At 43.8% G+C, this 27,464-nt stretch overlaps 1 protein-coding gene across 2 annotated transcripts; it reads left to right on the forward strand.

Moving 5' to 3' along the window:
• Window positions 1-1,330: 1,330 nt before the first annotated feature.
• REEP6 (receptor accessory protein 6) lies at window positions 1,331-17,202 on the forward strand. 2 transcript variants are annotated; one of them, XM_056516723.1, is made up of 6 exons: window positions 1,343-1,556; window positions 2,299-2,392; window positions 4,695-4,833; window positions 6,093-6,261; window positions 6,353-6,426; window positions 16,916-17,202. In XM_056516723.1, the coding sequence occupies exons 1-6, from the start codon at window positions 1,442-1,444 to the stop codon at window positions 16,931-16,933; spliced, it is 609 nt and encodes a 202-aa protein (XP_056372698.1). In that variant the 5' UTR covers window positions 1,343-1,441; the 3' UTR covers window positions 16,934-17,202. The 2 variants fall into 2 exon arrangements, with proteins under 2 accessions (XP_056372707.1, XP_056372698.1); XM_056516732.1 differs by lacking the exon at window positions 6,353-6,426 and having other exon boundaries at window positions 1,331-1,556.
• The last annotated feature ends 10,262 nt before the right edge of the window (window positions 17,203-27,464 follow it).

Below are 27,464 nucleotides of genomic sequence, written 5' to 3' on the forward strand. Positions count from 1 at the left end.
AGCCCACCAGCAGATCACACATGACAGTGCCATATGATGAGGTAGCCCACCAGCAGATCACACATGACAGTGCCGTATGATGAGGAAGCCCACCAGCAGATCACACATGACAGTGCCGTATGATGAGGTAACCCACCAGATCATACATGACAGTGCTTCATGATGAGGTAGCCCACCAGCACATCATATATGGCAGTACCCTATAATGAGGTAGCCCACCAGCAGATCATACATGACAGTGCCCTATGATGAGGTATCCCAACAGAAGATCATATATGGCAGTGCCCTATAATGAGGTAAATCACCAGATCATACATGACAGTGCCCTATGATGAGGTAACCCACCAGATCATACATGACAGTGCCCTATGATGAGGTAACCCACCAGATTCTACATGACAGTGCCCTATAATGAGGTAACCCACCAGATCATACATGACAGTGCCCTATGATTAAGTAGCCCATCAGATCATACATGACAGTGCCCTATGATGAGGTAGCCCACCAGCACCTCATATATGGCAGTACCCTATAATGAGGTAGCCCACCAGCAGATCATACATGACAGTGCCCTATGATGAGGTAACCCACCAGATCATACAGGACAGTGCCCTATGATGAGGTAACCCACCAGATCATATATGACAGTGCCCTATAATGAGGTAACCCACCAAATCATACATGACAGTGCCCTATAATGAGGTAACCCACCAGATCATACATGACATTGCCCTATGATGAGGTAACCCACCAGATCATACATGACATTGCCCTATGATGAGGTAACCCACCAGATCATACATGACAGTGCCCTATGATGTGGTAGCCCACCAGATCATACATGACAGTGCCCTATAATGAGGTAACCCATCAGATCATACATGACAGTGCCCTATGATGAGGTAACCCACCAGATCAGCTCCAGTTAGTGAATTACAGTGTAAACTGAATAAAATGTTGGACAATAAAATGCGTACGTCCTTATTATGTTCTTAGGATAGTGGCCCATTAGGCCCTTGGGGACTGTAATAACCCTGATGTTGCCCTAGCAGTATAAATATATGCAGATGTCACTAGAGCAGAGTTTCCCAACCTATATCCCTCAAGCTGTTGTTGCAAAACTACAACTCCCAGCATGCCCGGACAGCCAAAGGCTGTCCGGGCATGCTGGGAGTTGTAGTTTTGCGACAGCTGGAGGCACACTTGTTGGGAAACACTGGACTAGAGGGAGCACTTGCAGCACTTTTCCCCTACAACCAATAGTAATACACTGCAGCGTCTACTGTATAGAGGTCACATGTCCAGCAGACACCTGCACCTGTACGCCGCGGGCACGCCCTCCTCACCGATAGGCTGACTACGTGTCCCGTGACGGCCGTAGCTCGAGGCCAGGCATCAGTTGAGGCGATTTGTGAACCGGACTCTGCAAGGTGGAGTCGCCATGCCGTCTCTCCGGGAGCGCTTCACCAACTACCTGAATGGGGATAACATAGTGTCCAGACTGCTGGGGAAGGTGGAGGAGAGAACCGGCGTCAAGAAGGATTATTTGGCTACCGGTAAGCAAAACGCGGGAGACCATTACTGGGAGTACACCTAGTCCAGCCTAGGGGATCATTTGGCCTGCATAGTTATGGGATATGTTAGTGTTTGTATCTATCTCCACAGATAGATAGGTAACATTTTTTTGTTTTTTTTGGACATGGCTCAAGTCCTGCAGGAATGCATGGGAACTGAGTTCCTGCACTTTTTTCCACAGCAGGAACACCGTTCCCATCAGCAGGACTTTTTTTTCCCCCCCAGGACTTGACCCTTACCCTTGTGTGTGTGTGTGTGTATGTGGGAAAAAAAAATTATATATATTGAACTTTTTTTTCTCCACAGGAGATATAGCTATATATATATATATATATATATATATATATATATATATATATATATATATATATATATATATATGTATATGTATATGTATATGTGTGTGGATATATGTGTGTGTGTGTTCTAAACATCTCTGGATGCAACCAGTGTGCATGGAGTTACATATTCCGGGACAGTGTCATCAGACAGTGATTATCAGTGATAAGGATTGCACATGGGGGAGGGTTGGCGGCTCGCCTGGTGACTTTCCTGGTGACCCTAATCATGAGAACCTGTGCTGCTTACACTGCCTGGTACAGGAGGATTACAAGGTAATTAACCCTCTAATGCTTAGAAAACACAAGCTTCCTCCAAGCACCAGGTCTAATGTATAACAACAAGCATGATGTGCCACTAACCCTGCCTGCTTCTGTCTCCTAGGCTCCATCTGCTCTCTGGGCTTGTACCTGGTCTTTGGCTATGGGGCTTCTTTGGTCTGCAACTTAATTGGCTTTGTGTATCCTGCTTACAGGTCGTAAGTATTAGGATTGCCTGGATCAGGGGGAATGGTCACTCTTATACAGCTGCCATGTCTTTGGTTGGGCCAAACACATTAGATAGCAGATGGCTTTTAGTAGGGCTGGGAGGTATACCGGTTCATACCGAATACCAAATTTTTTGGGCTGCACAATATGAATTTTCCCCCATACCACGATACTGGTATCCCATCCCCCCCCCCCCAAATTAATGATCAGCCCAGCGGGGTACTACTCACAGATGTCACCTTCAAGCACTTCCCTCCTCCTCTTTGTTGGGGGCCGCCGGCGATGGAACTCACTGTGCGCCAGTGGTCTCCAACCTGCGGACCTCCACTTGTTGCAAAACTACAACTCCCAGCCAACGGCTGTCCGGGCATGCTGGGAGTTGTAGTTTTGCAACAGCCCTATGAAGTTTATTTTCTGTATCTTTTGCAGCCTGGGCATAGGGATACAGCGTACAGCAGTGGGCTCTAACCTGCAGACCTCCAGCTGTTGCAAAACTACAACTCCCAGCCAACGGCTGTCCGGGCATGCTGGGAGTTGTAGTTTTGCAACAAGTGGAGGTCCGCAGGTTGGAGACCACTGGCGTAACAGTGAGTTCCATCGCCAGCGGGCCCCCAACAAAGAGGAGGAGGGCAGTGCTTGAAGGTGACATCTGTGAATAGTACCCCGCCCGGCTGATCACTAATTGGGGGGAGCAGAACAGTGCTGGCGGGTCACATGATTTGGGGGGGGTCGCCGAACACCGCGCGCGGGTCACATGATTGGGGGGGGGGGGGGGGTGAAAATACCGTTATATACCGTGGAACCGCTGTAAGTTAAAAAAAAAAATAATACTGTGATACACATATTTAGTCATACCGCCCAGCCCTAGCTTTTAGCCAAATGCTGGCTTTACAGTGTGTGCTAAACCAGTCTGGTCAGGATTTGTGAAGTATTTTTGGCCAAAACAGTGTCATTCCTGGATTAGGTTGCGTTCACACCACATTTTGTTCATAGGGTCACCGGATCCATCTGGGGAAGTGAAAAATCGGGCGCTTCCGTACCCCAGCCAGACCTGGCCCGCATTTCATTCATTTGAGTAAGCCGACCAGAGACAGATAGTGACTATGGTCGGCTCATTTTTGCCCCATATCCATTTTTGTAACCGGCCTAAAACCATGGTATACTACAGTTATAGGTCCGGACGCAAACCGGATAACTGTAGTATACCACTGTTTTAGGTAGGTTGCAAAAATGGATATGAGCCGACCGGAGTCACTATCTGGCTTATTCAAATGAATGAGATGCGGCCTGGGGCTGGCGGGGAATGCCCACTGGGCACTTAAAGTGCAACTGTCATGAAATTTTGGTGCAATAACCTGCACACAGCCTTTGTACTGTGTGCAGGGGGTGGGTATAGCAATATTTTTACTGGAAATTTGCAGGCTTTTATGACTGCAAAAAATGCTTTTATTCAAAGCCACTGATGGTCAAATAGGCGTGGCGCGAGGTACGCGATACCCCGCCACGCCCACCCCGTATGTCAACGCTAGGACCGCTGTGTGATTGACACACAGGTCCCAGCGCATGCGCCCTTCAGCTAATCTAACCTGCGTGCTGCTGTGTCATCCAGCAAGCGATCGCTCCCCCAACGAGCGCTTGCTCCCGCTGCCGTCTTCCTCCTCAGTGCGCCTGCGCAGTGCTAGGTGCAGAGAGTGCGCTTCTTCTCTGCACCTAGTATCGAGAACTAACCTGATTGCGCTGGCGCACTGAGGAGGAAGGCGGCGGCGGGAGCGAGCGCTTGCTGGATGACACACAGCAGTACACAGGTTATATTAGCTGAAGGGTGCATGCACTGGGACCTGTGTCAATCACACAGCGGTCCCAGCACTGACATACGGGGTAGGCGTGGGGGTGGGCATGGTAGCGACAGGGCATCGCGTACCTCGCGCCACGCCTATTCCGACTGTCAGTGGTTTTGAATAAAAGCATTTTTTGCAGTCATGAAAGCCTGCAAATATGAGGTAAAAATATTGCTATACCCACCACCTGCAGGCAGTACAAAGGCTGTGTGCAGGTTATTTCACCAAAATTTCATGACTGTTGCGCTTTAAGCCACATTTGTGTAGTAATAAAAAAGGCTTATATCTCAGCACTGGAAAGGGCTATGGAGATGATGATAATAAAAAAATATGCCTAGGATCATGATGACCAGCCTAATCTTGCCATTGGCTTATTTAAACCCCTATTTTCCTGCTGTCAGGTCCACTTTAATGAGAGAATTGATAAGCATCTATATGTTTTCACATTTTCCAGGATCAAAGCCATTGAAAGTGAAGATAAAAAGGATGACACAATATGGCTGACATACTGGGTAGTCTATGGAGTGTTCAGTGTCGTGGAGTTCTTTTCAGATATCTTTCTCTTCTGGTTTCCTTTTTACTATCTGGGAAAGGTGAGAAGATAACTCCATAATATATTGGTTGGGGATTAGCTAAATGTTGGCTAATCTGGCTGATTTCTGCAAGACCAGCTAACCATTTGATGTGTATGGCTGCTTCCAGAACTTTCCTTATGGCATATGTCGAGAGAGAAGCTGTCTGGCCCTTTTGTCCCTGGGGAGATAGCAGCTACCAGACTCCTTGATGACAGGTTTTCTCCCCCTCCACATTGATACTAGAGCTGAGCATATATATATATGTGTATGGAACTATTGGGGACCATGGCAGCAAAATATGCACTTGTGAAGGTACCTTAGGGCTCGTTCACACATGCAGAATTGGTAGCAAACTTGCAGCGTGTTTGTCACTGTGAGTTTGAATGGGGCAGGCTGTCTGTGGCAGAAATTTTTCAGCAAACATTCTTCTGCTGAAAATCTGCCACAACTCGCAGTGAGAAACACACTGCTTGTTTGCTAGCAAATCTGCTCATGTGAATGAGCCGTAAGGGTGTATTCACATATAGAATTCTGCACATTTGATTTGCAGGATTTGCAGGATTTGAAGCTGTGTTCAGTTTAGTCTGCATTGAAATCTGCAACTTCAAATCCTGCACATCAAATATTCTCAGGATTCTGTAAGTGGGAATAGATCCTTAATAGGAAACAAGGAATCTATTTTTAGAAATAAATTTTAAATAAGGTGATGTCTTAGTCTTTATAAGTGTCCTCCATTTATGATCGGTTTCTGGCTTTGAATTACATAATTGCAATTAAAAACCTGAAGCCTACAGCCTACGGCTCTGTTCACATCTGCAGCAGGTTGTGGTACTGGTTTATTTATAAATGGCTCAAAACAGAAGCCCATTACTGTAGATTCCATTTATTTAATAACATAGGGGACTATATTAATCTGACACTCTAAAACATTAAAAAGTTTCAGTGAGATTTTTCCATTGTTTAAGTGTCACTTTCACAATTGCATATCGAATGTTTTGATCAGTCAGGGTCTCAATGTTGAGACCACCACCGATCAGGAGAACTGAGCGGTATTGCTGTTCACTCCCTGGCTTGTAGCAATCTGTCTCACTGCTCCCTTATAAGTTTATGGAGCAGGGAGACAAAGGTCACTACGAGCCAGCGAGTGAACAGCAAGGCTGCAAATGTCTCCTAGCCCATTCTCCTGATAAGTGTGGGACTCAGTACTGTGACCTTGACCGATCAAAAATTTCTTCTACGTGACAGTGATTACCAAATTTTTTTTTGTTTTTTTTCAGTGTGCTTTCCTGCTTTGGTGTATGGCTCCTTTTCCATGGAATGGCTCACAGACCATATACAGCCGCTTTGTCAGACCATTCTTCTTAAAGCATCACCAAACTGTAGATAGTGTAGTAAGTGATCTTGGTGGTCAGGCTCTGAACACAGCAGAAAATGTCACAAGACAAGGTATGTTTTCTCACAAATGTGGTTAAAGATTCTGTGTTCCATGTCTTCTGTGGTCTTACATGCATCTCTTCCTTTTTCTGTAATGCCACAGTACTACAGACTCTAACCAGCAGCAGATCTCTTCTGGCTCCAGTGGGAGGCCAGCAGGCCCTTCCCAGCACCTCTGTATGTACCTAAAAAAAAACAAACAGGAAGAGAGCTCAGTTTGGTTTTACATATTAGATATAATAGGGTATGATCCAACATTTCCATTGATCATTCATGAAAAATTCACCTCTCTGTACAGCAAATCTAGTATTTAGCTGAAACCTCAGATAAAAGCTGGCAGTCAAAATCCAAAGGTCAAAATCCAAAGGCACAAAATTTAAGGCTGTTTGAATACAGCACTACAGTTAAAGGGGTTTCTGGAATTTCTGGAATTGATGCCCTATCTTCAGGGTAGTCCTTCATTATCGGATTGGACTCCCCCCACACCCCTGCTGATCCGCTGTTTGCAAAAGCCATGGCACCCACTCTTATTGACTTAAATAGGAGCTAAGCTAGAACAGTCCCGTAACCCAGAACAGTCCCTTTACAATGAACAGAGCAGTCTGCTTTCGTCTTTTTATTGTGCATGTGGGCACCATGGATCTGGAGAAAAGTTGATTCGCAGGGGTGCTGGCATACGCTACCCGTTATTGATGGTTCATCTGAGGATATTTATTAGGGAGACTCTTTTTCACTCCAGTATTTACTCCACTCTAATTCCAGAAACCTGTTTTTCTACCATGAGCAGGAGGTCACACAGTTTTAGGCTACTTGATATGCCATGCAGCTTAAGGGTAGGAACACATGTTGAAGATGCGCTGCTGATTTTCTGCAGCAGAAAATGTGCAAAAGGCAGAAGTGGATCCAACTGGAAGTAGAAAAATCAAGGAAGTTGTTATACCACCCCCTTCTAGTTGGATCCATTTTTTGCGGCAGAAAATCTGCAGTGTGTTCCTACCCGTTAAGGGCTGTATCTACAGTTTGAAAAAAAAAAAGTCACTTTCCATTTCCAAGCTGAGCTCTCTTGTGTAGTATATAGAAGTTCCTAGTTTTGTTCACACACCATGGGGTTTCTTCTCACTGGTCAGTAAGCTTTTCCTTCTATTTTGCACCCGATGTCATTCAACAGACTAAAATACTAACCTTTGTCCTTTTGTTTATGAAGGTTGTCAGTCTTCCCTTGGCAGATGTATCAGTTATTGCAACTCCAAGAGTCATGGCCTATTGATCTAGCAGCATTACCTTGATATGGAGACAGCAATGTTTGGCTGCACCCTCATTCCTTAACTATTGCTCAGTTGTAGTGTTTTACGTATTTAAAGGTTATTAATCTCACAGTATAATACGTGATTATGGTGTATGCTGTAAGAAGTTGTCCCATTAGCCAGAGTGGAATGCTGCTAACAAAGAGTGGCTGTTGCTTTGGAGGATTTACAACAGCCATGTATAATAAGGTCACACTTTCTTTTGAATGCAGCTGCCAAGTCCTCTCTAGACTTCCTTCAAAACAAAGACTCTATCACAGGCATAGGCAACCTTCGGCACTGCAGATGTTTTGAACTACATCTCCCATACTGCTCTTACAGCCAAAATGCTGACAAAGCATCATGGGAGATGTAGTCCAAAACATCTGCAGTGCCTGCACTGCATATGCAATCGTGTCTGTATCATACTAGAGATATTGATCTGTTCGAATAAAGAATGTTTTACTTCAATTGGAAATATTTTAATAAGACATGGGCATTGTGCATAAGCTGCTTTGTAAGGTAGTTAGTGTTGGCAATAGACAAATGGATACTCTGGGTGATATGATCATCTAGTTGCCTTTGTCTATGGCCAGCATGTGGATTACTAATCTCCTCTGTTTCCAAATATGACCGATGGCCTCTCCTGACTTGCAGTATACTTGAATATAACAATTCTGGAACACCTTTATGTAAAGCTCTGTGTTGTCATTCCGCTGTCATGATTAGTAGAAATGAATAGAACTAAATCATTAGGTAGACTGATAACACTCAGGGGCCCCCAGACCAAATAAAGCAAGGACTCCACCCCTGGCTTCACCTCTTCCTTGCCCCTCCTTATGCCCCTCCTTATTCCAACCAATCCCCAATAAAAAAAATTTTTTTAATATATGTATTTTACTTACTGTAATTCTACCCTCAAGTCCCAAAAGCAGCACAGAAGGGTAATTTGGTCTCCAGACCACCCGTCAAATGCACGCCGTCAAATGCAGACATTCTGGCTGAGGATGAAGGAACCCCTTCTGCAGGAGTAGATCCGGTGCTGCTGGAAATTTCAAAAAGTTGCCTTCTGACAGATGCAATACAATCGGAAACAAAGCCCTCTGGGGCCAAAAAGGAGTCGCTAGGATCACTGATGGAGATTCCGCCATAATCTTGCTCAGCACCCCGGGTAGCATAGGGAGAGGAAAATAGAGGTACACAAATCTTATTCCAGGGTAATGAGAACGCGTCTAGAATATCCGGATGAGCATGTTTCCTGAGAGACCCAATTCTTGCTAATTTGTGATTCTCCCTGGTGGCCATTAGATCCAATTCTGGTACTCCCCATTTCTCAAAGTATTTTGAAGTCTTTTACATTCGGAGACCATTCTCCTGATTGAAAAATCTCAACAAGTCAAAACTCAACAGGTCTGCTTGTTTGGCATCCCCTCTGATGTGAATTGCTCGCAGATCTAACACCACCGTCTCTGCCCACTTCATAATCTCTGCACACAGGACTTAAGGTGGAACTCTGTGCCAGACACTTCGTTTGTTGACATAAAAGGCTCCGGTGGCATTATCCGTCTGCAATAATACAGATTTCACTAAAACAGAGGATTCATAGGGCGAGGTGGATCTCCTTCAGTTCTCTGAAGTTTGAAGATTTCTTCGCCACACTGGGAGCCCAGACACCTTGGATCCCTGTCTGTCCAGAATGAGCACCCGAGGCATCCATTGTGATTACCACTTGATTGTTGTAAATTAATCTGCTTCCTACCTCTAGGTTTGACTTGATGGTCCACCATAAAAGATTGCTCTAGACTTTGAGATGTTTATGTGAGTCCAGGTGACGAAACTGAGACCTAGACTGGAGAATTTCCTGTTGTAGACTTCTGAAATGGGCTTTTGCCCAAGGAACGGCTTCTATTGTGGCTGTCAGGAGGCCAAGAATGCTCATTGCTCTCCTGTTGGTTATCCTCGGAGAATGGTATGATTCCAGATGGCATTCTTTATCTGAATAATTTTCAGTCGGTAAAAAGATCTTCATTACTTGGAGATCTATTATTAGCCCAAGAAACTGAATCTGAGGAGTTGGAGATAGTTCTGACTTTTGGTGGTTTATGATAATCCCCACATTCTGCAACAGCTGGATGCAGGATAGAAGATGACTTCTTAGGACTTATGTGGTGCTGATTAACCAGTCATCAAAGTAGAATGACTCTTATGCCTTGGAGACTTAGTGCAGCGACCAGTACAATAACCACCTTCGTGAAAATTCTGGGAGCGGGAGACAGGCCAAATGGTAGAGCACAAAACTGGAAATGAAAAATGTGATCTTCTGCGGCTACTGCCACTCTGATACTTCCTGTCTTCTTTTTTGATGGGAATGTGTAGCTAGACATCTTTCAGGTCAGGTGATGCTATGTCTTCTCCAAGTTGAACGACACTGTAGACGGACCTGATGCTGTCCATTCTAAAGCTTGTCTTTAGCAAGTTTTTAAGAACGGCAGATCAATGATCAGACGCCATTTTTGATCCAGCTTTGGTACAGGAAAGATGTGGAATATACTCCCACAAATTCTTCTCCTGATGGCACAGGCTCGAGCGCTTCCTTTGCAATTAATTCTTTGAGCAAGGAGAGAACCCACTGATCTTGATTGACAAAAAAACCTGTTCCTGGGTAGGTGATGGAATTCCAAGGCATATCCCGTGCGGATAATGCTAATACCCAAAAGTTGGAGTTAATCTTCTCCCATTCGCCTGCAAATTCTAGTAGTCTTGCACCTACCGGAACAGAACTTCTAGCGTAAAAATTCTGGCTTTTGGGCGGTTGTACCTCGAGGCTTCTTTTTTCCCTTATCCTGATATCTGGACTGGAATCTTCTGTCAGGCTTTTCTTGGAAGAGACACTTAAGGAAAGTTCCTTTTCCCTTCTGGTTACGCATCCTTTTAACCCCTTAAGGACCAAGCCTATTTTAACCTTAAAGGGGTTTTCCAGGCAAAAACTTTTTTTTATATATCAACTGGCTCCAGAAAGTTAAACAGATTTGTAAATTACTTCTATGAAAAAATCTTAATCCTTCCAATAGTTATAAGCTTCTGAAGTTTTCTGTCTAACTGCTCAATGATGATGTCACGTCTCAGGAGCTGTGCATGATAGGGAAAATATCCCCAGAGGAACTGCACAGCTCCCGGGACGTGAGTCATCAGAGAGCAGTTAGACAGAAAACAACAACTCAATCTTTCCAATAGTTATTAGCTTCTGAAGTTAAGATTTTTTTAATAGAAGTAATTCACAAACCTGTTTAACTTTCCGGAGCCAGTTGATATATAAAAAAAAAGTTTGGGCCTGGAATACCCCTTTTAAGGACCAGGCCAATTTTATCTTTGCGTTTTTAGTTTTTTCCTCCTCGCCTTCTAAAATCTATAACTCTTTTATATTTCCATCTACAGACCCATATAAGGGCTTGTTTTTTGCGTGACCAATTGTACTTTGTAATGAAACCTCTCATTTTACCATAAAATGTATGGCAAACCCAAAAAACTTTTTAGGGAGGAAATTTTAATGAAAACCCAAACTTTGCACATTTTGGAGGGTTTCGTTTTCAACAGTACACTTTATGGTAAAAATGACGTGTTCTTTATTCTGTGGGTCAATATGATTAAAATGATACCCATGGCTAGATACTTTTATATTTTTGTACCGTTAAAAAAATAAAAAAAATCTAAAGCTTTTTGTACAAAATCAGTCATCTAAAATTTCCCTAGTTTGACCATCTATAACTTTTTCACTTTTCCGTATAAAGGGCAATATGAGGGCTCATATTTTGCGCCGTCATCTGTACTTTTTATCGATACCAGATTTGCATAATGAAAACTTTTAGATCTTTTATTTTTAATTTTTTTTCCCTTTTGGAATAAAATGTGAGCAGCAGCATTTTTGGACTTTTTTTTACATTTACACCGTTCACCGTTCGGGATCATTAACATTATATTTTGATCAGACATTTACGCATGCGGCGATACCAAATGTTTATAAATTTTTTTTTAATTTACTCTTTGGGGGTAAGATGGGGAACAATGGACAATTTTTTTTTATTGGGGGAGGGGATTTTCAACTTTTTTTTTTTTTCCCCACTTATGTGCTATATCTATAGCATTTATTTGCTAATGCTGTTCAGTGCTATTGGCTATCTTCTGCTCTATCTCAGACCAGAGCACGAGGCAGGTGAAGGGACCTCTGTCCGCCATTACAGATGATCGTATCGCCCTCAGCGCTGCCGCGGCGATCCGATCATCTATTTTAACATGCGCATTGCCGCAGATGCCGTGATCTGTACTGATCATGGCATCTGAGGGATTAATGGCTGACATCTGCGTGATTGTGGATGTCGGCCGTTACTGGCGGGTTCCCGGCTGCTGATAGCCGATGCTCACGGTCATACACAGGACGTAAATGTACGTCCTGGTGCGCGAAGTACCGCCAAACCAGGATGTACATTTACGTAAAGGGCTTCTGAAAGGAATGAGGTATGACTAGAACCTTGTATTTCTTATTCTCCTTCAGAACTGTCAAGTTGTTTGCCAATCAATCTTCCTGGCTCAAAGGGGAAAGCACAAAAATGTGTTTTGGAGGATGAATCACCCAACCATAAGCCAGACAGCTCTGTGCACCGAATTGGCCACCGCCATAGATTTTGAAGCCATTTTTTAGAACATCCAGGGAGAAATCACAGAAAATCGGCTGCAGACTTCAGTGAGGAAAGATGCTCTTTCAGACAATGTCTGGTTTACTCCATCTTGAATGTCAAGTGATGGCTGACTTGACCATAGTCTTATGGCTCTGGAAAGTGCTGCTATGTTTCAGGAAGACATATTTCCATGCAGCCTCTTAAGCAATGTATCTGCGCTTTTTATCCATGAAGTCCTTCAATAAAACAGTAATCGGCTGGTAAAAAGGTTTTTTTTTTGGAAACTTAAGCTACTGCCGGATTCACTTTAGTCGGCTGTTCCTAATCTTTAGAAACTGCACGATCAAGCTTGTACATCAATTTGAATCTGGAACACACATCAAGCTGCTTGTCTGGTTTCTTCCACTTTGTCCATAATGCTCTGTAGAACATGATGCCCTGGAAGAAACCTAGACTTTTTCTTCGGAAAATAAGAGACTTTTTCTTGTACGTCATGCATCCATGCTTTTTTTTTATTTTTATTTTTATATTTTTTTTTATAAACTAATCAGCCATTTCCGTTTTAAATGGGTAATAATCCTCGGATCAATACCTGATCAGAGCCAGAAGACTAGCTGGAGGAACAAGAGGAAGGTGACAATCTGGCATAGTCAGTAGAAGAGGAGGAGGCTCTTTCTCTCTAATAAAGATGCTTTTTAGAGCCAGATGGACCCGGCTCAGACGTACATTTACGCATCCAACTGAAAAAAATCTCTAGCTTCATCTTCAAAACCACCTCTATCAGGGGAAGAACAGGAATCACAGATGTTAGATGGCCATCCATTCCCCAGATGTTTGTAGACAACTAATACACTTTAGATTTATTAACTATAGGATATTCAGGCTAAACATTCTTGGAACAGTAGTTAGTCATCAAAGGGGAAACCATGAGGCCAGGGTTCATTGCAGAAAACACAGCACTTATGCTTGGATTTGTATTTTTTCTTCCTGCCAGATTCAGACATCTGCAACACGGGATGAAGAAAGTCAGGCTGCAGAGTAACGGGCTTACTACCTAGAGTCCGAAAAAAGAGAGTTTTTACCTTATTAGACAGAGCCCGGCTGCCCAGCAAGAGGACGAACACACCATGCTCCCGTTCTAATAAAGAATCTCCTGCTGGCACCCCGCAGCGCTGGACCAGAGTGACGTCAGACGCACGCACCCAAGCCCCGGAGATAACAGACAAACAGCTGGAGGCATGCACATGAAGGAAAGAACCCGTGCAGAGGACCGGAGCCTAGCAGAAGCACGGGACACAAGCAGGCAATTAAAAAAAATCCCAGAACATGTCATGGAGCATGAGTATACAGCACTTGCCCCGATCAGGCTCCCAGAGGGTCAGGCATCACTGTCGAGGACAGGCCAGGATACTTCAACGGCACATCAGAACACCAGGACCCTGCACTGGAATATACATAGCTTGCCACAGACTGACCAGGAACCGTACCGGTGCCTGAAGGTAGGCAATCTTTGGAGACCAGGACCCCGCACTGGTAACTTCTCATAATTAAGCCAGGACTCTGCACTGGCTAGAGCCCTGCCACCTGCCCTTAAAACATAAGGGCAAACTGTGACCCCAGACCGGCAATACTGGGTGGCAGAGAGAGCCAGGACCCCGCATTGCTAAAATACTCACAAAAACTAGCTGCAGGCAAGACTGGTATACCAAATTTAAATAATGGGAAGAACGAACTGAGGTCCCTTAGTTGTAAGGAGGACCAAAAAAAACAGTGTGCAGGAGTCTGCGGGGTCATTTTATAGGGTCTTTGGGCCTAGAATTAACTAATTATGTTCATTTCTAGATGGGCAGTCCTAGTGGGTGGTCTTGAGACCAAATTACCCTTCTGTGCTGACATAAGGGACGATGAGGAAATATAAAAATATATATCTCGTCGGTAAGAATTTTTCATGACTAATACAGCATACAAGGAAGAATATTGTCACCATAAATATCACACTCATACTGTTACTGAGCAAATCATGTATACTGAGACCAACAATACCAGTATATAAGGAGGAATATTACCTGAATACAGTTGCTGTCCAAATACTGTATATGGAGACCAAAAGTACAGTCTACATGTAACAAATTATACTACCACACAGACTGGAAAATGCCACTATACTGAGTAGAAAACACTATACACTGTATCACATAGGACAGACTGATGCACCATGCTATTACTGGAAAAAAAAACTGTACAAAGCCTGGAGTTTCCCGAATGGTGTTCAGTGCTGGCTTTCCTTTCATGTACTGTTAGTTTCCTTATAAGGTTCCTCCCTATACACAGGTATGTAGTCACCCCACCCTCTCCCCAGTGGGTTAATTCACCTGTGGGATGGTAGTTAGATAGGAAAGTAAACAAGTTGGTAGGTAGCAAAGTAGCTAGGCAGGTAGGGTATAAGCTATCTAGGTAGGTACCTCGTTTTCAAAGGAGAACACATCCAAATCCCCAGACAACCTGGGGGCATGCAAGGGTGCAAGCAGGTGTAGGAATCCTGGTCATAGATCCACAATTTAGCAAGACAAGAGATTACTGCAGCACACCAGCGTATCTTTGCAAAAAAAAGTGTGTTTTTATTCCAGCATGTGTAGAGTTACAGGCAATATTTCTGCTGGCTCACCCAGACATTCTGAAGCCTTGACAGTGTCCACACATGTTGGAATAAATCCCACTTTATTGTAAAAATATGCTGGTGTGCTGCAGTAATCCCTTGTCTTAGTAAGAAGCTAGATAGCCACATAGTTGGGTAGCCAGGTAATCAAGTAGATAGGTTGTTGGCTAGGCATCTAGCTAATAATATAGCCAGGTAGCTAGCTAGTTAGCACGGTAAATAATTGGGTATCCCTCCCCCCCCCCCCTCCCCCTTTTGCCAGGATAAAAATAAAACAAATACTCACCATGTCCCATCAGCTGTATCTAGTACAGCCGAGCAGTGTCCTTCCTTCTCTGCAGGCACCAATGAGCGATGACATCTGCGCCTATGTTAGGGCAGAGGTTACGGCCTGCTCTGACTGTTGAGCAGCTTTAAGCTGTATGTGCGCATGCAGTTGAAAGTGGTGCTCGCCTGGGGATCTCTACTGAAGATGGGGAAGTGAGGAAGAGGTGGTGGAACACAGCCTTATGAGTGCAGAGGGAAGAATATTGCTCCCTCCTAAGAAGAAGCCCCCGGAGCTGAGCATGCATCAAGTTTAAACCACCCCCTTTTCCCATTTTAAAATTTTTTTAAATGTAGACAAAATAAACGTGGTATTGCCATGTGCATAAATGTATGAACTATAAAAATAGTGTTAAACCACACGGTCAATGGCGTATATGTTAAAAATACAGAATTGCATATTTTTGGTCACTTTGTATACCCTAAAAAAATTTTATAAAAAGCGATCAAAGTCCCATGGAAACAAAATGGTACCGGTAAAAACTATAGATCACGCCATCCCTGGAGAAAAAGTGTTATAGAGGTCAATTTTAAACATACATAATTTTGATAAATAGCAGGTGCTAGCCTTTTTTTATTAAGCGTATTTCTTATGTTTTAAAGATTTTGTGGTAAAAATGAGTAATGTCATTACAAACTACAATTGGTCCTGCAAAAAAACAAGCCCTCGTAATGGCTTTGTAGGTGGAAAGTTAAAAGTTAAATGGGCACTGTCAGATACCAAAACTTTTGATATGTTGTAAAGCATGCAGAACCAATATGTTATGCAATTGTTTTCATTAGAAAATTTTTCAGTATTTCATACTGAAAAAAAGTCAAACTACTGCCCCCCCCTGCCTGCTTGGACACATACTAGTCCTGCTGTGTCCATGCGTCATCACCTATGTCATGGACACACTTCCTTGATTGACAGCTGTGAGTGCAGGGCTCATAGCTGGAGGAAAAATCCTCCCACTGTCAGCTTGTGTCCCGCTACCGTCAGTGAGGACAAGCTGGGAATTGTAGTTTTTGCTAATGCTAGGGGAGATGTGAGCAGACAGTATACTGAGGGAGGGGGCGGAGACCTGCACAGTGAGGCCATGCCCCCTCCCTTTGAGAGGAATTCAGACTAGTGAGCTAAATTAAAAGTAATGAAAAAATAAAGGTGCTAGACACATAAAAATTAGATGCACATGGTCAAAATTAGGTACGGAGTGCTATATTTAAAAAAAAAAAAAAAAATTATTTATATAATATCACTACTACAACTACTAACTTACTACTAACTTTTTGGGTATAACATTCCTTTACTGTTCTCCCCATGGATCTTCCTGGTAATCCCTCCGAACTGTGACCCTGCTGTTGCCATGTAACACAACACACACTTTCCCACAATGCCTCTTGCTTACATACATACATACAGAGACTAACGAGCAATATGCAGTTGAACGGAGCATGCATGACTGTCAGTGAATGCCCTAAGACTGTTGTAAACAAGGGCAACAGGGCCAAACAAAGAAGACACGTGGGGATTAGTAAGTGTATAGATCTTAAACAGGACGTTATCAGAATTTCTAGTACATTTGAAATGGTTTTTTTTTTTTTCACCCCTTTTAAGTTCATATGTGATTTAGATGGAGTTACCTGTGCTCTAAACTTTTTCTTACAGCCACTATTGAAGGTATTGCAACCCAAGTAATCTGCCTATTTCTACGATTTTCCCTTACACTTGTACTTCTCTTTTTATGTAGCATTCAAAGGAGCATTGATTAACTCCCAGGAAGACGAGAAAAGCAAGTGATGGATTTATCCTAGGATGTCTCCTTCTGAAGAGATGTAACCCCATGAAATAAATGCTTCCTGCTAGTTGTCTTAAATGGAAAGCTGCTATGTTTTTTTTCCTGGTTACTGCTTAGGGTTAACCTGTTTGTTATGGACCAGACAGTGGAAATATGGAAGTGCATTTACCAAAAAAAGATTTTTACATCAATACAAAGACTGGAAATACCATAATAAATCTGTATTGCTGGTTGTTAAATGGCTGTCCTTTCTTTAAGAAAAAATACATAGACAGCTCTTACTTGGAAGCATAAAGGTACACTTGCACTCACTGGTATATGAAATTCTGACCATTAAAAATTTCCACGAGAATTCTTCTGCCAGGCTTGCTCCTGAACAGTGAGTCAGCAGAGTGAAGAATAAAGCTGCACAGTGCAGGCAGAGAGGGACACGCCCCCTTCCCTCTAAGAAGATGAAAGACAGTGAGTGAGCAGCGTTAATATGCTATACATTTTTATTTTATTATTGATAAATATGGGTGATAGACAAAAATTATATGTGCATGATGAGGTACTGAGTTTATTTTAACCCTGAGTAAAGTCTTTCTGCTGCTAAATTAAGCAGACTTATTAAGAGGTGCACGCAAGCATATTTTTAGACCGAATATTTAGGCATTATGAGGGAGATTTATCAAAACCTGTCCAGATGAAAAGTTGCTGAGTTCCCCATAGCAACCAATCAGATTGTCATTCATTTTTACCAAAGGCCTCTGCAAAATGGCTGGTGATCTGATTGGTTGCTATGGGCAACTCAGCAACTTTTCCTCTGGACAGTTTTTGATAAATCTCCAATGTGGGTCATTTAACAAAACTTGTGCAGTGGAAAAGTGGTGCAGTTGCCCATAGCAACCCATCAGTGCTTTTTTTTTTTGATACCTAGAATCTGGTTGCTATGGGCAACTGCACCACTTTTCCTCTGCACAATATTTAACTCGTTTATGCAAAATCAGGTACATGTACGTGATTATTAGGGATGAATTCCCATATCATCATGTACCTGATGAAAATAAGCTGTCTCAGTACCACTGGGCACTGTGAGAGTTTATTGAGCTCACCTGTGCTGCACAGCCTAGCCTCCCTGAAGCTTGCCAGGGACCAATGGTAGCGGTCCCCGTCCGGCGATCACTCCTATAGCAGGGGTCTTCTCCTTTTGTAGGTGTGAAGCGACAGAGGAGAGGGCGACCGTCGGGGGAAGCCGCCCGCAGCACTCAGGACCGGAAATGCGCTCTGATCCTGAGTTAACCCTGTAGACGCTGCGGTCACTGAGACTGCAGGATTGCCATGGCAACTGGAGGACTGCCAGTGGCCTCTGTTGTCATGGCAACAGATCAGTCTTTACCTAAGGTAGCGACATCTATCCTGTGCCTGTCAGAGATGAGCGAACTTACATTCGATTCGTCACGAACTTCTCGGCTCGGCAGTTGATGGCTTATCCTGCATAAATTAGTTCAGCTTTCAGGTGCTCCAGTGGGCTGGAAAAAATGGATACAGTCCTAGGAAAGAATCTCCTAGGACTGTATCCACCTTTTCCAGCCCACAGGAGCACCTGAACGCTGAACTAATTTATGCAGGATAAGTCATCAATTACCGCGCCGAGAAGTTCATGACGAATCAAATTTACTGTAAGTTCACTAATCTCTACCTGTCAGTACTGACAAAGCATAATTCAATGGAGTACAGGTGTGTACTCCATTGAATTAGAAGTATAATAGTAAAAAAAAAAAAGGGAAAAAATGTTTTTTAAATGTGAAAATAAAAAATAAAATTAATTTCATACATATATATTCCCCAAAACACACCCAAAAATAATCCTCCCAAAAACGCCATGTCCCGCAAAATGAGTCCTCACGCAATTGTCAGTAAAAAAAAAAAAAATTATGGCAGACAGGAGAACGGGACAGCGGCAGTAAAGGGGATGGCAGAACTGGGCAGTGGAGCACTTCGCCATACAGACCCAGGAGCAGGTAAGCTTACCTCTTCAGCAGCCTCCCCTGCACTTGGGAACACACATTCGCTCCATAAGATGCACAGACATTTCCTTCCCACTTTTGGGGGAGAAAAAGTGTGTCTTATGGAGCGAAAAAATACGGTAATCTATTACATGTGTAGAATAACACCCTGCATACAATATGGGAACACTAAAGAAATGCCTTGTTACCATTATATTACTTGTAGATCTCTGCAATGCTACACAGGACTAATTGGTTTTATGTCAAAGGTAATATCAGATTGTAAGCTCTAAATGACAGGGCAAAATACACATTGCTTCCTCCAATTACTGTGACCAAGTATTCTCGTTCTGTCTATAAAGTGTTTGTGTCATGCAGAGACTTGGTGATGTGCCAGGTGTGCAGGATTGCCAATGCCCAGACTCCTTTTGCACTTTGTTTTCACTTAAAGGACATCTGCAGCGTGATTAACACTTATCCCCTATCCACAGTATAGGGGATAAGTGTTTGATTGTGAGGGGTCCGACCGCTGGGACCCCCTGTGATCTCCTGTACGGGGCCGCCGCTGTCCCGTGCAGGGGGCGTGCCAGCCACAGCATGGCGTTGCAGCCGGCACGCCTCCTCCATACATCTCTATGGGAGAGGCGGGGAGGCAGCATTCGTGCCTCCCCCATTAGAACTGTATGGGGACTGGGAGGAGACGGGGCGTCACCGTCGACTTCTAGGTCGACGCTACGCGCCTTAGCGCTCACGGCGGCGCCCCATTAGGGAGATCTCCGGGGGTCCCAGCGGTCGGACCCCCCGCGATCAAACACTTATCCCCCCTATCCTGTGGATAGGGGATAAATGTCATACCGCTGCAGTTGTCCTTTAATGAATAAATAAGTAAATATGATTACATTTTATAAAGGGAAGATACTGCTGCTCTGTAATGTAGAGATCTGCTGGAATGTAGGGTTAAAAGTCCCTTTGACGCTGGTATTACTCAATTTCAGAGTTTAACTTCTTTATCAAATAGAATACAACATAACATTAAAGATTTGTCCCAAAGGAAAAACATTTGCTGGCTCCTATAGAGCAATGTCAAGTTTCCCTTTATAAAAATACAGCAGTTCATGTAAGGTAGGTTCATAAAATGATTCATTTGGAATAAAAATGCAGAGTGCAACATGCCCAATGGAAGTTACAGTGATGAGCACCGCATGACTTATTGCAGTCTGGCAGTGTTTGTAATGTTCCTGACAGTCATAAGTCTGCTGATACTCTATAAAGAGTTTGTAGTAGTGACCTGTGGATTGACGGAGAAGCCTGCAGCATTTGGTGCTATGCACCACTCACCCTTTTGTCTGGCCTGTAGAGGTAGGTACATGCCATCGATCCTGGCTGTTCACTTTCTCTGAGCAGGAAGCCACGGACCGTCCTCAGCTCTAGCAATGTGCGTGGCCACTGTTCGCTGGCAGGCTGACCAAACACTGTGAGCTGTCAGAAGTAGGAGTGTGTGCTGATGTTCTTCAGTTGGATGCCCGCTAGTCTGCTGGGACGAGACTGTAGAGTCCTTATGGGGCCAGAGCATGCGTGCCAAGCATACAATTTTCGGTAAAAAATTACACCTTATCTTTATTCTGTAGGTCCATCCAGTTCCAATACCTAAATTATATAGGCATTACTTTGTTTTACTTCTTTAAAAAAAACAAAAAACTTTTTGTACGAAAATTAGCTTGTTTAACCTCTTCAGGACACAGGGCGTATGGATACTCCCTGCAATCCAAGTCCTTAAGGACACAGGGCGTATCCATACGCCAGTGGGAAATCCGGTCCCCACCGCTAGCCGGTTGGGGACCGGTGCCGGATGCCTGCTGAAATCGTTCAGCAGGCATCGCGGCATATCGCCCAGGGGGCGAGGTCTCTGACGGCCCCGAACAGCCATAGCCAGCAGGGGTGAGGTGGCACTGGTGCCACCTCACGATCGCCCTGATTTGTCGGCCGGTTTACCGGCCGACCAATCAGGGCACCTGCTGCGGGTGACACTCCCGCAACCCGCTCCGCCCCTCTTCCGGAGGACGTGATCGGGTGCGGGAAGAGGACCCCGGCGTCAATGTTGGGATTGGGGCCCAAGGAGCGGCGCAGCGGCGAGGGACTGACCTGGGGAGCAGCAGTTGGAGCTGAGTGACAGCCTCCTGCTGTTGCTTAGCAACAGCTCCCAGCATGCAAAAAGGGCATGCTGGGAGCTGTAGTTATGCAACAGCAGGAGGCAGACCACCACAACTCCCAGCATTCCCTTATGGGCATGCTGGGACTTATAGTTTTGCAACAGCTGGAGGCACATTTTTTCTATGGAAAAGTGTACCTTCAGCTGTTGTATAACTACAACTCCCAGCTTACACAAACAGCTAAAGTGCATGCTGGGAGTTGTAGTGGTGAATCTGCTGGTTGCATAACTACAACTCCCAGCATGCCCGTTGGCTGTCAGTGACTGCTGAGAGTTGTAGTTTTGCAACAGCTGAAGGCACACTGGTTGTGAAACTCAGAGTTTTTTTTTACCTAACTCAGTGTTTCACAACCGGTGTGCCTCCAGCTGTTGCAAACTACAACTCCCAGCATGCACCGTACATGCTGGGATTTGTAATTTTGCAACAGCTGGAGGCACACTGGTTGTGAAACACTGAGTTAGGTCACAAACTCAGTGATACATAACCAGTGTGCCTACAGCTGTTGCAAAACTAAAACTCTCAGCATGTACAGTCTGTCAGCGCATGCTGGGAGTTGTAGTTTTGCAACAGCTGGATGTCCCCCCCCCCCCCCCAATGTGAATGTACAGGGTACACTCACATGGGCGGAGGTTTACAGTAAGTATCCGGCTGCAAGTTTGAGCTGCGGCAAATTTTCTGCCGCAGCTCAAACTGCCAGCGAGAAACTACTGTGAACCCCCGCCCGTGCGACTGTACCCTAAAAACACTACACTACCACAAAATAAAAAGTAAAAAACACTACATATACACATACCCCTACACAGCCCCCCTCCCCAATAAAAATGAAAAACGTCTGGTACACCACTGTTTCCAAAACGGAGCCTCCAGCTGTTGCAAAACAACTACTCCCAGTATTACCGGACAGCCACTGACTGTCCAGGCATGCTGGGAGTTTTACAACAGCTGGAGGCACCCTGTTTGGGAATCACTGTCGTAGAATACCCCTATGTCCACCCCTATGCAAGTCCCTAATTTAGGCCTCAAATGGGCATGGCGCTCTCACTTTGGAGCCCTGTCGTATTTCAAGGCAACAGTTTAGGCTCACATATGGGGTATCACCGTACTCGGGAGAAATTGTGGTACAAATTTTGGGGGGTATTTTCTGCTTTTACCCTTTCTAAAAATGTAAAATTTTTGGGAAAACAAGCATTTTAGGTAAAAAAAAAATGTTTTTTTTACATATGTAAAAGTCGTGAAACACCTGTGGGGTATAAAGGTTCACTTAACCCCTTGTTACGTTCCCCGAGGGGTCTAGTTTTCAAAATAGTATGCCATGTGGTTTTTTTTTCTCGCTGTCCTGGCACCATAGGGGCTTCCTAAATGCGGCATGCCCCCAGAGCAAAATTTGCTTCCAAAAAGCCAAATGTGACTACTCCTCTTCTGAGACCTGTAGTGCGCCAGCAGAGCACTTTTCACCCCCATATGGGGTGTTTTCTGAATCGGGAGAAATTGGGCTTCAAATTTTGGGGGGTATATTCTGCTATTACCCTTTTTAAAAATGTAAAATGTTTGGGAAAACAAGCATTTTAAGACAATTTTTTTTTTTTTTACATTTGCAAAAGTCATGAAACACCTGTGGGGTATTAAGGCTCACTTTATCCCATGTTACATTCCCCGAGGGGTCTGGTTTTCAAAATGGTATGCCATGTGTTTTTTTTTTTGCTGTTTTGACACCCTAGGGGCTTCCTAAAGGTGACATGCCCCCCAAAAACCATTTCAGAAAGATGTTCTCTCCAGAATCCCCTTGTCGCTCCTCATATGTGTATGTCAAGTGTTCTGAGGGCGCTGTAGAGGGCTCAGAATGGAAGGAGCGACAATGGGATTTTGGAGAGTGAGTTTTTCTGAAATGGTTTTTGGGGGGCATGTCACATTTAGGAAGCCCCTATGGTGCCAGAACAGCAAAAAAAAAAAAAAAAAAAAACATGGCATACTATTTTGGAAACTACACCCCCCAAGGAATGTAACGAGGGGTACAGGAAGCCTCAACACCTCACAGGTATTTCACGACTTTTTGTTAAAGTCGGATGTGTAAATGAGAAAAAAAGATGTTATCACTAAAATGCTGGTTTTTCCCCAAATTTTACATTTTTACAAGGGGTAATAGGAGAAAATGACCCCCAAAATTTGTAACCCCATTTCTTCTGAGTATGGAAATACCCCATGTGTGGACGTCAAGTGCTCTGCTGGCGCACTACAATGCTCAGAAGAGAATGAGCGCCATTAAGCTTTTGAAAAGGGAATTTGTTTGGAATGGATGTCAGGGGCCATGTGCGTTTACAAAGCCCCCCGTGGTGCCAGAACAGTGGACCCCCCCCCACATTTGACCCTATTTTGGAAACTGCACCCCTCACAGAATTTAATAAGGGATGCAGTGAGCATTTACACCCCACTGGCGTTTGACAGATCTTTGGAACAGTGGGCTGTGCAAATGAAAAATAAATTTTTTTTATTTTCACGGACCACTGTTCCAAAAATCTGTCAGACCCCTGTGGGGCGTAAATGCTCACTGTACCCCTTATTACATTACATGAGGGGTGTAGTTTCCAAAATGGGGACACATGTGGATATTTATTTTTTTGCATTTATGTCAGAACCGCTGTAAAATCAGCCACCCCTGTGCAAATCACCAATTTAGGCCTCAAATGTACATGGTGCGCTCTCATTCCTGAGCCTTGTTGTGCGTCCACAGAGCATTTTACGCCCACATATGGGGTATTTCCGTACTCAGGAGAAATTGCATTACAAATTTTGGGGGTCTTTTTTAAATTTTTCCAGCATGTTAGTGTAAAAATTTTTTTTTTTACACTAACAGGCTGGTGTAGACCCCAACTTTTCTTTTTCATAAGGGGTAAAAGGAGAAAAAGCCCCCCAAAATTTGTAGTGTAATTTCTCCTGAGTACGGAAATACCTCATATGTGGCCCTAAACTGTTTCCTTGAAATACGACAGGGCTCCGAAGTGAGAGAGCGCCATGCACATTTGAGGACTAAATTAGGGATTGCATGGAGGTGGACATAGGGGTATTCTACACCAGTGATTCTCAAACAGGGTGCCTCCAGCTGTTGCTAAACTCCCAGCATGCCTGGACAGTCAGTGGCTGTCCGGAAATACTGGGAGTTGTTGTTTTGCAACAGCTGGAGGCTCCGTTTTGGAAACACTGCCGTACGATACGTTTTTTATTTTTATTGGGGGGGGGGGGCAGTGTAAGGGGGTGTATATGTAGTGTTTTACCCTTTATTTTGTGTTAGTGTAGTGTAGTGTAGTGTTTTTAGGGTACATTCACACTGGTGGCGGTTTACAGTGAGCTTACCGCTAGGAGTATGCGCTGCGGCGAAAAATTTGCCGCAGCTCATACTTGAAGCAGGAAACTTACTGTAAACCTGCCTATGTGAATGTACCCTGTACGTTCACATGAGGGGCAAACCTCCAGCTGTTTCAAAACTACAACTCCCAGCATGCACTGGGAGACAGTGCATGCTGTGAGTTGTACTTTTGCAGCAGCTGGAGGCACACTGGTTGGAAAACCTTCAGTTAGGTTCGGTTACCTAACTCAGTATTTACCAACCAGTGTGCCTCCAGCTGTTGCAAAACTACAACTCCCAGCATGTACTGATTGCTGAAGTGCATGCTGGGAGATGTAGTTATGCAACAGCTGGAGGTACACAACTACAACTCCCAGCATGTCGAGACAGCTGTTTGCTGTTAGGGCATGCAGGGATTTGCAGTTTTGCAACATCTGGAGGGCTACAATTTAGAGATCTCCAAACTGTGGACCTCCAGCTGTTGCAAAACGACAAATCCCAGCATGCCCTGACAGCAAACTGCTGTTTGGGCATGCTAGGAGTTGCAGTTTTGCAACATCTGGAGAGCCACAGTTAGAGATCACTGCCAGTGATCTCCAAACTGGGGCCCTTCAGCTGTTGCAAAACTACAAATCCCTGCATGCCCTAACAGCTGTCTGGGCATGCTGGGAGTTGTAGTTTTGCAACATCTGGAGGGTTACAGTTTAGAGACCACTGTATAGTGGTCTCAAACTGTACCCTCCAGATGTTGCTAGGCAGGGAGCGGCAGGGACCGAAATTCCCACGGGCGTACAGGTACGCCCTTGGTCCTTAAGAACCAGGGAGCAAAGGCGTACCTGTACGCCCTTGGTCCTTAACAGGTTAAAACTGTCCTCTTCTGACCCCTATAGCTTTTTTATTTTTCCGTTTTTATGGAGATGTGTGAGGGCTAATTTTTTGTGCCGTTATCTGTAGTTTTTATCGGTACCATTTTTGTTTTGATGGGAACATTTTGATCGCATTTTTTAACCCCTTAAGGACTCAGCCCATTTGGGCCTTAAGGACTCTATTTATTTTTACATTTTCATTTTGTCCTCCTCCGCCTTCAAAAAATCATAACTATTTTATATTCTCACCCACAGACTAGTATAAGGGCTTGTTTGTTGCGTGACCAGTTGTCTGTTGTAATGCCATCACTTGCTTTACCATAAAATGTATGGCGCAACCCAAAAAATACTATTTGTGTTGGGAAATTAAAAAGAAAAATGCTATTTTGCTTATTTTGGAAGGTTTCATTTTCACACCATACAATTTACGGTAAAAATTACGTGTTCTTTATTCTTTGGGTCAATATGATAAAAATGATACCCATGATTGTACACTTTTCTATTACTAAATTGAGACATTCGCCAGTGTATCCTTATATGAAGGACACACCAGAGCCCGCACACCAACGCCAAGGTTTCTCAGATGGCACGGGACCTAACGCTAACCTACCTGTGCGTAATAAGCAAAAACCAGGGGCCAGTGGGCAATTACAGCAGCACTAGGTCGACATGTAGCCTGCTCCCACCTAACATCAGTGTTGAGGGATTAGCCAATGTCACTGTATACATCTACCACAGTAGTGCACCTACATTTCTGTATTGTATTATTCTAATTGTTACACATCCACACCGTTTATCTGGTGTAGGATTCTATTGTGGCACTTGTAGTCCGCTGCAGGCATCCTCCATTGTATGCATTTTTATGCTGGGGATCGCCCCTAGCAACGGACTACAAGGGCAGTATCTGCTCCCTCAGTATATATGCACAACTGCATTTGGGGTTGAGCACCTCCAGCCATTTGAGACCACGTTTTTTGTTGACTTTTCTATTACTGTTGCGCTTAAAAAAATTTGCAAACTTTTTAACCAAATTAGTACATTTAAAATCCCCTATTTTCAAGACCTATAACTTTTTTCATTTTTCTGTATAAGCGGCCGTATGAGGGCTCATTTTTTTGCACCGTGATCTGTACTTTTTACTGATACCATATTTGCTTATATAAAAGTTTTAATACATTTTTTTTATAAATTTTTTTGGGAAGCAATTTTGGACTTTTTTTTTTTACGTTAACGCCAATCACCATACGGCATCATGAACATTATATTTTAATATTTCGAATATTTACGCACGCGGCAATACCAACTATGTATATAAAAAAAAATTACACTTTTTGGTGGTGAAATATGGAAAATGGGACAATTTACATTTTTATTAGGGGAGGGGTTTTTCACATATTTTTTACTTTTTTTTTCACTTTTTTTTTTTACAGTTTAATTGTCCCCATAGGGGACTATTTATAGCAATACTTCGATTGCTAATACTGTTCAGTGCTATGCATAGGACATAGCACTGATCAGTGTTATCGGTCATCTTCTGCTCTGGTCTGCTCGATCTTAGACCAGAGAAGAAGACCCGTGGAAGGGAGCGGATGCCGTTCTGGAAGATCCAATCATCCATTTTAGTGACCGCAGCGCTGCAGATGCGGTGATCTGTATTGATCACCACGGCATCTGAGGGGTTAATGGCGGACATCCGTGCGCTTGCGGATGTCGGCCATTACCGGCGGGTCTCTGGCTGCTATCAGAGGGGTAAAAGGGAGAAATCACCCTAAAATTTGTAACCCAATTTCTCTCAAGTAAGGAAATACCTCATATGTGGATGTAAAGTACTTTAGTACTTTGTGGGTGCACTAGAGGGCTCAGAAGGTAAGGAGCTACAATAAGATTTTGGAGAGTGTTTTTCTGAAATGGTTTTTGGGGGGGCATGTCACATTTAGGAAGCCCCTATGGTGCCAGAACAGCAAAAAAAAAAAAAAAAAAAAAAAACACATGGCATACTATTTTGGAAACTACACCCCTCAAGGAACGTAACAAGGGGTACAGTGAGCCTTAACACCCCACAGGTGTTTGATGACTTTTGAAAATGAAAATTTGTTT

The sequence above is a fragment of the Hyla sarda genome, chromosome 1, assembly GCF_029499605.1.
Source record: "Hyla sarda isolate aHylSar1 chromosome 1, aHylSar1.hap1, whole genome shotgun sequence".
Classification (NCBI taxonomy): Eukaryota; Metazoa; Chordata; class Amphibia; order Anura; family Hylidae; genus Hyla; species Hyla sarda.